Genomic DNA, 13,656 nt, shown 5'->3' on the forward strand with positions numbered 1-13,656 from the left:
CTGTTTCCCATAAAAAAGTTACATGCAAAGCATGCCGTCAATGATACCTGCCGCAGTTGCTTGTGCTCTTAACTGAACGGTCAAGCCAATAAATGGCTGTTGTCATGACTGGTTACATGTGCAGCACCGTGGTCACTGCAGATCAATCAGAGGCTAAGATGGCAGCTTCCTTGGGGTTAAGGATAGGGTTTAATTACACTCTATGTAACTCAGGTTAACCAATGTCCAAGTAATTAGAGAGCAGACTTGTGTACATTGTTATCAGATACTTTATTTATCATACAGTACATCTATACTCAGGCTGTTTGTATCCTGCTCGATGTGTTGGTACCATCTTGCTGAGATGTTCTTGGTAGGTTTGCACTGGATGAAACATCTGGTTTGTATGTACAAGGTCTAGGAAAATACAGAGTCTTGTTCACAGGCCGGGTCCACGGTACAGCTTTCTGCAGGTGAAACAAAGGGTAGGTTTAGTCTACAGCAGTAGTTTTCAACTATCGGGCAGTGGCCCACTGCCAAGTGCAGCCTCCCTCCTCACAGGCCTCCAGCCAGCTGCAGATCCCTCAACCTCCCACAGTGCCTCCCAGCTCCCATAGTGCCCCTCAACCTCCCACAGTGCTCCCCAGCTCCCATAGTGCCCCTCAACCTTCCACAGTGCTCCCCCAGCTCCCATAGTGCCCCTTAACCTCCCACAGTGCCTCCCAGCTCCCATAGTACCCCTTAACCCCCCACATTGCTTCCAACTCCCATAGAGCCCCTCAACCTCCCACAGTGCTCCCCAGCTCCCATAGTGCCCCTAAACCTCCCACAGTGCTCCCCAGCTCCCATAGTGCTCCTAAACCTCTCACAGTGCTCCCCAGCTCCCATAGTGCCCCTAAACCTCCCACAGTGCTCCCCAGCTCCCATAGTGCCTTTCAGCCTCCCACAGTGCCCCTCAGCCAACTAGGAGCTTTCAGTCCAACCTCCCACTGTGCCTCATAGCCTCTCACGGTGCCCCCTAGCTTGCTTCAGAGCCTCCAGTCCCCTATAATGCCACCATAAGTTTAGGAAAAAGTACTTAGATGTTTTTTTTTATTAAAATAATTACGGCGAGATCATCTATATACAGAAATAGAAGGGACAATGTTAATTAAACAGTGTGTGTTTAGTATCACATTAAGGTTTTGAATAGAGCTGAAGTAGAAGCAGAGGACCCGACTTAACCAGCGGCTTCTACAGGGGTGACGCTTAACACTGTCTGTCCTAGGGTAACAGCATCTTAGAACAGCACTACAGAACACCTTCCGCTCTCCTTATCCTTCAGTGATGTAGGGAGAGTGCTCTGTAGTTCACAGATATAACAAAATGCTTTTAACTGTGCATTTAATGAGGAAGTAAACAGTGATCGGTTTTACTTCCTCTTTGTTCCCCTGCAAAGTAAAAGCATAATGGGCTAGTATGCATCACATACTAGCCCATTATGTGGCACTCACCTGCAAACGAAGCCCACGTTATCCCCGCTGGTGGCCGCATCCATCTTCGCCCCTCTTCCTTCTGGGGCCACGTACTCCGGCTCTGTGACTGGCCGGAGCCATCAGTCAAGGAACTTTCGAGTGAAGAAAAGGCATGGAGAGCTGTTTCTTCACAGCGCATGCGCCGATGACATCATCAGCGCAGTGTAAAGCAAACATCTTGTATACGGCGCACGTTTAGGTGATATTTCCACTACCTATGGGTAAGCCGTTTCTTCAATCGCAAGAGCCATGACTGACGGCTCCCACGTGAAAAAAAAAGTCAACGAAATTGTTAGGGTTTTCATACACTATAGGTAATTGACTGTGTGATTCCTTGAGCAATGAAAGTCATCTCCGCAGTCACAGTCAATTGACAGTGGCTTTTCAATGTTGAGAGATGAAAAATTACCCAAAAACTCAAAACTATCAAAGCAACAAAGCCACCCATGACAAATGCTCAACCTCCTAACAGCTCTGGCTATCGCACAGCAGGGCCACATCTCTTATTGATCAGTTGGTCGGCTGTCATACTGACCTACCTGTAGACCTTTCTAAATCACTGAACAAGAAATGGACAAAGCATTTGAAGTCAAAACTCTGGTCTGCATACTAGTTCAGTGGGTCAACATATTGGAACCAGCAGTTGACATCCAGACTTATAAAACTTTCAAAAGGAGACCATCAATGACAGCCTATGGTGCCAGAGATGTTACATGCACCCTCTTTGCACTTTAACGCAATGCACATTAATGCATGGCATAGCACGTGATAAAGTAACAATGGGCTCTAAAAACATGGCCGGAGGCAAGTATTTTTTAGGAATGGGTTTAGAAACATTGTCCTAGAACATCAACCATCCAAGTGCATTGCCAGCAGCCCTGCTAGCGAACTCTCTTTCTTGACGGGCCTTGGGCCCCTTCCTGTTTTCACCCAATTACTGAATTGGTTCTGGACAGTCTGAGTGCTATACAAAGCAGTGGTTATGTTTGTGCATTTCCTGCAGAATCTCACCGTGGTTACAGCAGATGCCAGAAGCCGCACAGTTGCCACCATTGTTTCCACATGGTTTTCTCCCGGATTCACAGGGTGAGGGCAGATAATTTTCCTCCTGGCATCTAAGTGTTTCTGAAGTACCAAAGTAGCAGCCCAGCTCCTCACCGCAGCAGATACTTGGCCCAAAGCAGTGACCTTTGTTTCTTGGACCACAGGGAATGCACTAGAGTAAACAGAGCAGAACATGGTTAAAGCTAGCGGGGACACAGAGGAATGCACAAAAATCTTTTCACTCTTTGAAACCTTTTCCCTCCTGGGGAACTTGCTCTCACAGATATAATCAGTGGAGATATTGGATTCTGCTTGAACTAAGGCTGCAAACAGCAGTTGCACACTTTATTCCTAAACATGTTATACCTCTATTGTTACAATGAACAGTATATTACCTAGAGGTGGGCCACTGGCCTGGGTGCAGTCCATGAAAAGAATACATACAATATGAATCAGGCAGTAGGTGACTGTACTCAAGGGGAGGAATTTTCCAACATAGTTCAATCCAAGCCAACTTTCCGGCAGGGCACATCCTACCTTTGTGAAGAGTTAAGAAAGGCGGGCTGCACAACGCCAAAACGTTGACATTGATTAAACTACATTGGAAGTCCCATTGAGTGCCACTATTGCCTGATATATATATATATATATATATATATATATATATATATATATATATATATATATATATATAACACAGGTGTCTTAACCATTCCTAAATCAATCCATTGTGGCTTTATATAAACTTATACCATTAAAAAATAATAATTGTTCTTTTTTTAACCCTTTATTGACTCACTTATTTTCTTATTTTTAGTCAAGTCCCTCCTCCCCTTTTACCCTTACCCAATACTGTCAACAGAAAGCCTTATTATATACATAATATTTTGGTGTCATAAGACATGACAAATTTACTGCTATAACTAAAGTGTAAAAAATTATCTGGTTCATTGGGGGGTGTGGGAGCTCTGAGGCCATACAAGTGTGGCAGACTGAGGCCAGAGGGAGTAGAAATGTCCTGGTGTCAGTGGTAGGAATAGTGTTCCATCGTTGGTATCATTAGGAGGAATTTTGCCCCTTCATTGGTGTCAGTGTGAGGACATATGCTCAATTGTTGGTGTCAGTGAGAAGAATTGTGTCCCATTGTTGGTGTCAGTGGAAGAATTGTGTCCCATTGTTGGTGTCAGTGGAAGAATTGTTGATGTCATTGGGACGAATTGTGCCCCATTCATTGGTGTCAGTGTGAGGACATATGCTCAATTGTTGGTGTCAGTGAGAAGAATTGTTTACCATTGTTGATGTCATTGGGACGAATTGTGCCCCTTCATTGGCGTCAGTGGGAGGACATATGCCCAATTGCAGTGGATGGAATAGTGCCCCAAGGGCCGGATAAAAGCAAGCAAAAGGCCAGATCCAGCCCCCAGGCTGCAGTTTGGAGACCACTGTGATTGTAGATCAGGTTCAAAACAGCCCAAAGATATTAGATTGTTTTAACATTAAAGTCATTGTAAACAATCACCCTGCAAAACAACCTATTAAGTTTAAAATAGAAATAGAAGGCAAAACATTTATGTATAGATATAAAAAACACATTATAAATACCTTTTTTCCCCCTTTTTTATAAGTGACCACATTCCCTCTGTTCTCAGCTGCATAAGAGCTGGGGGAGGAGAAGTAGCAGCACACTGACCTGTCAGGGCAAGCCTGATCATTGGAGGAGAGCAGACTGAGCTTCCCAGTGAATGGCTGTACGGGGGGGGGGGTCGCGTATCAGGACAAGTCTGGTCATTGGAGATTGGAGGAGAGCACACGGCGTTCCCAGCATAGCTAGAATAGCTAGTGCTGTCCTGCTTAGTGTGATCAGTTTTTAATAGGAAAGTAGGGGGAATAGCAGGAACACAGGGATTTCACAAAAAGGAGGCAACACAAAGAGAACAGGAAACATTCTCATACAAGTACATGGTACAGCAGGCACATATCAACAATATGAAGTGTTGGGGTAACAAATGCATTAAAAGGTAAAGAGGACCCCCAAGGCAGTTTCACAGGACTTCCTTTGGTACCAAACTCCCATGTACTTTCCACTCAAAAACTGGGAAGAAAGAACTAAATTGCACACCAGGCACTGGTAAGCAATATATTTCTTCCTTCCCAGTTTTGCTAAATTCAAGATTCAGCAAAACCGTGAAGAATGAGATTGACATCATCAGATAGACTTTGAGTGGACATTGTTTCACTTTTATATGTTTTGTATCTTGTAATTTATTATATATATTTTGATATCTCACTATTCTTTGCACTATATTCACTTTGTTTAGCGCAGCACAATATTTTCTAGTTTTTACATTTATATTCACATTTCTATATTTTTTGTTTGTTTGACCACTTGCGCGGTCTACTACCTTTGGTTATAATGACTGCTGCCTGTATTAAATAATATTTTTTTTTTCAATCAGTCTATGCTTTTTTTTTTTTAACAACAGTAAATTTTTTCCTAAGGAAAGTGGAATCTACAAGCATTTTCAAAATTGTTCTTCAACTTCACAGAAAAGAGAATATAAAGCATCACGCTTCTCTTCATGCAAGACATAAAGAAAACAGCTGCTTTATGCAGATCACTTACCAGGATGTTCAATGTGCTTAGCAAATTATAATATAAAATCAATCGCTTTCAAGTACCTATTGAAAGGTTTGAACAACATTACTGTATACTGGTTGCTGAACTGCACTACAAAACTACATTCCAAGAATATCAGTATTCATACATTCTGTATAAAGTATACACAATACACCTTCACTGATGTCCTTCACATGCTCATAGTATGAAAGACTCAGCAGTGCTCCGCATTCATACTTGTATCTTTATTCTTTCTTATGAACATTGCTAGAAGCTGGAAGGCAATCAGTAAAAAGTGATTTATGTGTAAAAGTGGATACTTGTCACAAACACAAAAATGATTTATTATCTATACCAGTGATGGCGAACCTTGGCACCCCAGATGTTTTCGAACTACATTTCCCATGATGCTCATGCACTCTGCAGTGTAGTTGAGCAGCATGGGAAATGTAGTTCAAAAACATCTGGGGTGCCAAGGTTCGCCATCACTGATCTATACTCATAAGATAAAGCCATGATAACAGTCATGCTTGGTGGCTAAATAAAGAGTACTGAATTGCAACACAAAATATTTTCATTTCCTGGAGAAAATGGTGCTCCAAATTCACTTCAGTGGCTGGCAGCCAACAAAGGGAATCTGGGTCAGTGTCTAGTAAGGCATATGAAAAATGCCCACACATGCAATTTTTTTTTTAATCCTATTGGACTATTCTTTCTGTTGGAAAATTGTACAAAATCAAAAACTTTGCTGAAATATGCATGTCTACCATAAGTCCCACTTATTTCTTTATCAGAAATGATGCTCTTTAAAATGATGACTTTAAAGAGTCAGCCCACCCAAAAATGACATTTTAGTTATAGGTGGGTTTTAATATATCTTGGATATTACAAAAGTGAAATCTCCACACTATAGTTTTTGAGTCAGTATACAAGTATAGGCGCAGTAAACTGGAAGAATGGGTGAAAAAAACCATAGCACACAGACAATATGTATATGTAAGAAAATTCATATGTATATCTAAATTAAACATTTAAAAACACACACAATAAAGTCCATGATGATAACTATATATTAAAAATATATATTAAAAGTCCAGAGATCCAAATGAGGGAGGATGAAATCCACATACAGGGCTGCCTTCAAAAGGGAACTGAAACCAGGTTCCAAGATTCTGAGGAGAAGCACAAAGAGAGAGGCGCCTCTGGGTGCAGATATAAAAACAGTTTATTCGTAAATCACATGTATAAACAACTCACATTTTAGAAGTCATCAAACAGCATATGTGTATAGAACATACATCAGAGGGGTTACCATCAGATCAGTCAAGAGCTAGGTGCTCAGCTGCGTGTGGAGGACACTGCTAGATGGTAAGCTGGCCACGGTGGAGAAGAAAACCAGAACGAGGCCTGGAGCACAGATGGACAGCGGGGAAGGGGAGATGACGTCACCGGAAAGCGACGCGTTTCACAAGCGTATGGGCTGCAATCATGTAACAGCTGCGCTCCCTCATCAAGCTTCAGAGCTTACCATCTAGCGGTGTCCTCCACACGCGGCTGAGCACCTAGCAGGCAGGAAGAGCTCTTGACTGATCTGATGGTCACCCCTCTGATGGATGTTCTATACACACATGCTGTTTGATGACTTCTAAAATGTGAGTTGTCTATACATGTGATTTATGAATAAACTGTTTTTACGTCTGCACCCAGAGGCGCCTCTCTCTTTGTGCTTCTCCTTAGTTTTTGACTCAGTTCCTGTTCACCTGGAAATTTTGAGTGTTCCCAACTTTGTGTGTTCTAGCTCCTCCTGTTACATTCTCCATAATATAAAATAAATAAAAAGCAGCAGAGGGCGTAAGAACCCATCATAATGGTCACCATAGTTGTGAAGACCTGGGAATTCACACCAGAGATCACACCAGTAGAGTTCCCCGAGGCCAGAAAAGTAAAAGATCAATGTGAACTAAGTTTAAATTGTCAGATCTTTGTTGGTGAACAATTTGATATTTTAGTTTTTCCTGAAGACTGGACAGTATGTACAGAAACAAAAACAATTGCCTTGGTGCTAAAGGAGTTCTAGATTTACAGAATAAGATTGTATCCCCCAAATCTGCCTTTCTCTAACTTTTCAACACAAAGGAACCCTTGAGTTAACTTTCTGGTCTCGGGGAACCCCTGCTAGAAATGATTAAAACTACCACTATCTACCACTGATATATTAGTGTGATGCTCAGTGGGAAGAATATACTTACACTTGTGGCCATTTGGAAGAATTACACCCTTACAGATAGCTTAAAAGATCAATGGTGTCAGTGGGAACTTATCTGAGAGTCCAAATTGCTCATTGCTCAAGGAACCCCTAGCAACCTCTGGAGGAACCCTGGTTGAGAAACCCTGCTCCAAATGAAAGATTGAATTTTCATTCCTCTAGTTACAATGAGGAGTCTCAATCTTTCTACTACAGTCTTCATAATGTGATGATGACCAAAACTTCAGCATAAAAATTCCCAGATGTAGTCCCATATCTATTACATAAGTAGATACTTTCATGGAACCATTTTCTGAGAGGAACCATCTTTTTTTAAAACCCTCATCAGGTCACTATGGTTCCACTAAAAATAAAGGCAGGCTCTGGCCAAGGTGTAGGAAGAAGAGTGGCCACTTTGGGCACTTCAGGAGGAGGAGGGGTGGAGGCTTTGGTAAAAGGATGGGAACAGCAAGCTATGCTGTTGTAGCTGTTCACGGTTCATCGAGGAGGAATTGGGGTTGGAGCATGCTTTGGCCTTTTCGCCTTGGATGCTAAATGATCTTGTCCCAGCACTGGAAAAACAATCCTGGAAGTGTCTTCCCTTGTCCCCCTTCTCTATAGGCAAAAACATTAACACTCATGCAGTTTAAAAATGTATGGTATATGCCTATATTACAAGATATTTCATGATGACTACATCACATCTACACATCTGTACAATTTCTGAGATCTAGAGCCTGCTTTATATTAGTTAAAAATCCTTCAGGAAGATGGCATAATTTGTAATGACTGATCATGGTTGGTGGGAGAAGCTTTGCTTCTTTAATTTCTCCCAAGAGATATATAAACTTTGTGGCTGATTCTTAGTTACATAGTTGGTAAGGTTGCATAAAGACACTGTTCCATCCAGTTCAATCTACGAGTGTGTGTGTAACTGTTGTTTTCCATATCTCTGAACATTGTGTTCACTAAACACATCTAAATGTTTTTGAACTTATCTAAACCCTCTGCTGACACCACCAGCGGGGGAAGGGAGTTCTGCATGCTTACTGCCCTAACATTAAAGAGCCCCTAACGCATTTTCAAACTAAAACCGCTTCTCTCTGTGGCCGCATCTTTTTTTTGAGATCTAAAATTTTAAAAAATTCTCCCAATGCTTGAGTCACCATTCGATGATTTGTATATCACTATCATATCCTCTCTTAAGTGTCTCTTCTCCAGGGAGAATACGTTTAATGTTTGCAGTCGTTCCTCATAACTGAGGTCCTCCAGTCCCACTTATTAGTTTTGTTGCCCTTCTCTGGGCTCTCTCCACTTCCAGCACATCCTCCCTGAGGATTGGTGACCAGAACTGGATGGCATACTCCAAATGTGGCCAAACCAGAGTTTTGTTAAGTGGTAAAATTTTAGTTTTATCTCTTGAGTAGATACCCTTTTTAATGTATGCCAATAGTCTGCTGGCCTTGCTTGCTGCAGTTTGGCATTGCACATTATTGCTGAGTCTGTGATTTAGAAAGACCCCATGATATGATTAATTCTATGCTATTTTATATTTAATATTTCAACACTTGAAATGCATAGTTCTGCTTTTCAAATAGTGTGTAATGTTGGAGTAAATCACTACAGCTGGCTAAGATGTCTTGGGGAACTGAGATTTAAGACTACTTGTAAGGACTATGTTGTACACATTCAACACTCATGTGTTGACTCACTGTTCGTGCAGTTACATCACGTTATTGTGTGTTATATGGAATCTATAGTGCTTTGAATGTCTTTAGAACATTTTTTTTGTGTTGAAGATGTGCATTCCTTTATTTCAGAAAAAGGAATGCTGTGAAAATTTTTGTTTATTAAAAATCTTACAAACATAATAAAAACATATTTAAATATATAAAATAAATAAAAATATATAAACAAAAATAGCGTGCATCAGCATAGAAACAGAAAATTTTCCCCATAAAAAAAACCATAAAGAAACCAAAATATGCCAACCAAGACGCATTTTCATATTATTATTATTATAACGATTCAACTAAACAAAGCCCTAACCTTCACCTAAACACCCCCTCAGGCTAAGAAATGGTTACACATTTAACCAATGCCTACAGCCTTTTTGAAAAAATCCAATCTTATATAAAAATCTAGGGGACGTGAAAGGATTCAACAACCCTCCTCTCCAGGGCCTTCCTAGGAAGAGACCTAATGCTATGCTGTGTATTCTCCCTCGCTGCAGTTGGAAATTAATTAACACTTTGCTAAATAAATCTGGCAGTGTTCTTCTTAAAGAGTTAATTAGAAGAAGATTGATAGCAAAACGATTATGGGACCATAACCAATCACACAGTGTGGCCCCACAAATAGGTTTTTCCTGTATTTCTGTGCCCACATCACCCCAATGGCTTACAACTATAACAGAGAACTGTTTCTTTGCCATGTGCTTTATCTCTTTGATTGCTTTTATGAGGCTTTGCTCCTGGGTCAAGAGAATTGCAGTGATATTCAAAGGGCCACCATATTTAAACCCAGGTCTTTCACAAGCTTTAACAGCTAAACAAAGCAGAAAATTGGCAAAATACAGGTTTGCTTCAAAGTCCTTCCCCAAGCAAATACTGTTCCACTATCAATACCTCCGAACCACCCCACTCCCACCCCTTCACAAACGTATTAAAAAAAATAACTCAAATTAATTTTTTATTTACCTGAATCCGCTGTCACGTGACCCTCCATGGCTGCTCTTCCAAGATTTAAGACCAGTGATCCACCGCTGCAGTCCAGGCTCGCTGTTGGCTGGTCTTGTTACCGCCCCTCTTCGCGATATCATCACACCACTGCCAGAGTCTTCAGGAACCTGAGAGGACCCCACCGATGAACAGCCAATGAGAAGTGTCTACTTCACAAGGTAGCAAAATTGGCACAAACTAAAAGGAAAAGACCTGTTGCACTCTGAGAGAGTCTTCCTGCTTTTTCAGGGGACACCCCTAAGATCACCTGGAACCTTCTTTCAGCCAGGAACTTTCTTTTCATGCTGTCAAAATGAATAAATTACGTTATTAATTGTGAATTATGTTCACTTTTTTTCTTTGGATGTGCAGCCGGTCTTTTTCTTTGGATTTGTGCAGTCTGTGGAGCATAGGAATAGGACAAGCCCCCACTGGCGTTCAACATGAGGGTGACTCAATTCAGGGCTTTGGAGCAGCATACTCCATACTTTTGTCTAGGGACATTGGCAACAGAAGAAGAGCCTTCCGACCATGCATTCCCAAAGAAAGATAACTCAAGCCCTGGTACCTCACATGACCACAAATTCAGGTAAGTGTTTGTGCCATTTTGTCTCTCTTTTTGTGTTATTACTAGGGTAAATAGCTGGGGGCAAACAGCTGACCAGTTTTAAGGTTCCTATAAACAGACTCCTGTGCATTAGCCCCATTCCTTGAGTAGCAGAAAGTGAAAGTAATGCATTGAGAGCTTATTGAGTCTTTAGAGCCTGGATAAAAATCATAGTTGTACTGTATGTAGCACCCTCCTAGCCTAAGGAAGCTAGATAAATTTAGTGTGGCTTACTCTGTAGCCAGAAAAGCTGTGATCTGCTGTTTTGGTATGTTCTGGCTCCACAGTCTGGGCATTTGATTGATTCCCCCTGAGCCTGTTGAGAACTTTCCAGAGGTCAGGGAGAGGAAATTCAAATGCCCAGGCTGAGCTCTTACCTTGCCACAGCCAATTCCTGAATAGGTGTGCCCAGATGGTGGGTGGGAGGCAGCTGCAGAAAACATAGGCTTTTCCAGTCTACTTTTATGCCCTACCCATGTGTTCTCCTGGCCTACAGCTGGGAGTGAAAGACTGTTGCTACTACCTAGTGGAGGGGTTCTCTGCTAATTCTGTGCCTAATATTGTAGTGGTCCATAGCTGGGAGTGAAATACTGTGTTGCTATCACCTAGAGAAAGTGTCCTCTGCAAAATCTGTGCTTTGAAGTTTTTGAGTATCTCATACGCCATTGTCCTCCCCAGTTACAAGTTTTCAACAATAAATCTAAAAAAGTCATCCCCTAGACTGGTTATTAAGCCGTAGTGAAGGAATTGTTGCTGTTTGCCTGGCTGCCTCTGCAGTAATGCTGTAAAAAAATCCCATGGAAATCAGTGCCCTTTCGGGGGTGAGCGGTACATGTAATAATGGGCAATAGTAAATCAAAATGTTGTTTATTTGAGCTCAGGCTATTAATGAATGTGATTGTAAAGTCTCGTTTTTTTCTCCATAAAAATAACAAACATGTTATAATTAGCTGCTCTGTGTTTAGCACAAAGCATCCCAGATCATCCTCTTCTCGGACCCTCTTCAGTGCTCCTGGCCCCTCCCTCTTGTTGAGTGCCCCCACAGCAAGTAGCCTGCTATGGGGGCACTCGAGCTGGAGTTGTAGCTCCGTGTATCCAATAGACACGGAGCCATGGTTCGGCCCTGCCCCCTCTCTCTCCTCATTGGCTAACTGACTTTGACTGACAGCAGCGGGAGCCAATGGCACTGCTGCTATGTCTCAACCAATCAGGAGGGACCAACCAGACGTCCGAGGCATTCGATGACATTGCTGAATCAAGAGGGGGCTCAGGTAAGTATTAGGGGGGTTTCTGCACACAGAAGGCTTTTCGTCTTAATGCATAGAGCGCATTAAGATGAAAAACCTGTGTTTACAACCACTTTAATAATAAATGTCAGGAATTGTTAAACAAACATGGTATGCATCTGTTGGGGCCATTATGAGTGATTACCATTCACAGCTGTATTTTTTAATTTATTTTATACATATGGTATTTATAAGTTTATAAATAATTTTATAATATGGAGAATGTAGCAAGAAGAGCTGGAACACACAAACGTGGATGGGAACACCCAAAACCCCCAGGTGGACAGAAACAAGAGTCAAGAGATATGGCTTGGAGACCCGTTGGATTATTCAAGACATACACTATATTACCAGAAGTATTGGGACACCCCTCCAAATCATTGGATTCAGGTGTTCCAATCACCTTCGTGGCTACAGGTGTACAAAAGGTGTATAAAAACAAGCACCTAGGCATGCAGACTGCTTCTACAAATATTTGTGAAAGAATAGGTCTCTCAGGAGCTCAGTGAATTCAAGCATGGTACGGTGATAGCTTACCACCTGTGCAATAAGTCAATCTGTGAAATTTCCCTGCTACTAAATATTCCACAGTCATGCCGTGTACACACGACCGGAATAAACTCTGAAGGTTTTTCTGACGGAGTTCCAACGAAGTTCCGCTGAAACTGTCTTGCCTATACATGATCACACCAAAATCCGACCGTCTAGAACGCGGTGACGTACAACGGGACTAGAAAAAGGAAGTTCAATAGCGTGTAGCCAATAGCTGCCGTCTCGTACTTGCTTCAGAGCATGCGCCGTTTTTGGTCCATCGGAACAGCATACAGATGAGCGGTTTTCCCGATAGGAACTGATTCCGTTGGAAAGATTTAAAACATGTTCTATTTCTAGTTCCGTCAGAATTTTCGAAAAACAAAAGTCCAATGAGGCCTACACACGATCGGAATGTTCAATAGCGAGTAGCCAATAGCTGCCATCTCGTACTTGCTTCAGAGCATGCGCCGTTTTTGGTCCATCGGAACAGCATACAGATGAGTAGTTTTCCCGACAGGAACTGATTCCGTCGGAAAGATTTAAAATGTTCTATTTCTAGGTCCGTCAGAATTAAAAAAAAAAAAAAAGTCAGATGAGGCCCACACATGATCGGAATGTCCGATGAAAAGATTCCGTCAGACTTTTCCTGCCGGAAAGTCCGACCATGTGTACGCGGCATTAGTGGTATTATAACAAGGTGGAAGCAACTGGGAACAACAGCAACCCAGCCACGAAGTGGTAGGCCACGTAAAATGACAGAGCCGGGTCAGCACGTGCTGAAAGGCACAGTGCGCATAAGTCGCAGACTGCAGAATCAATAGCTACAGACCTCCAGACTAGATTAGGACAACAACAGTGCGTAGAGAGCTTCATGGAATGGGTTTCCATGGCCAAGCAGCAACATTCAAGCCTTGCATCACCAAGTGCAATGCCAAGCATCAGATTCAGTGGTGTAAAGCACGCTGCGACTGGACCCTAGAGCAGTGAAGATGTGTTCTCTGGAGTGACGACTCATGCTTCTCTGTCTGGCAATCCGATGGACGTGTCTGAGTTTGGCAGGTGCCAGGAGAATGGTACTTGCCTGACTGCATTGTGCCAAGTGTAAAGTTT

The 13,656-nt window shown here is 42.2% G+C and overlaps 1 protein-coding gene across 1 annotated transcript in view; it reads right to left on the reverse strand.

Moving 5' to 3' along the window:
• Positions 1-255: 255 nt before the first annotated feature.
• The window catches only part of LOC141120561 (mesotocin-neurophysin MT), a 17,650-nt gene continuing 4,249 nt past the window's right edge, over positions 256-13,656 (reverse strand). Inside the window, exons 2-3 of the mRNA XM_073611021.1 lie at positions 2,505-2,709; positions 256-446 (exon numbers count right to left, since the gene is read on the reverse strand). Coding sequence (XP_073467122.1) covers positions 397-446; positions 2,505-2,709 — 255 coding nt within the window. The 3' untranslated portion in view covers positions 256-396. The remainder of the gene's footprint in view (positions 447-2,504; positions 2,710-13,656) is intronic.

Source organism: Aquarana catesbeiana, linkage group LG01 (genome assembly GCF_042186555.1).
Source record: "Aquarana catesbeiana isolate 2022-GZ linkage group LG01, ASM4218655v1, whole genome shotgun sequence".
Taxonomy (NCBI): domain Eukaryota; kingdom Metazoa; phylum Chordata; class Amphibia; order Anura; family Ranidae; genus Aquarana; species Aquarana catesbeiana.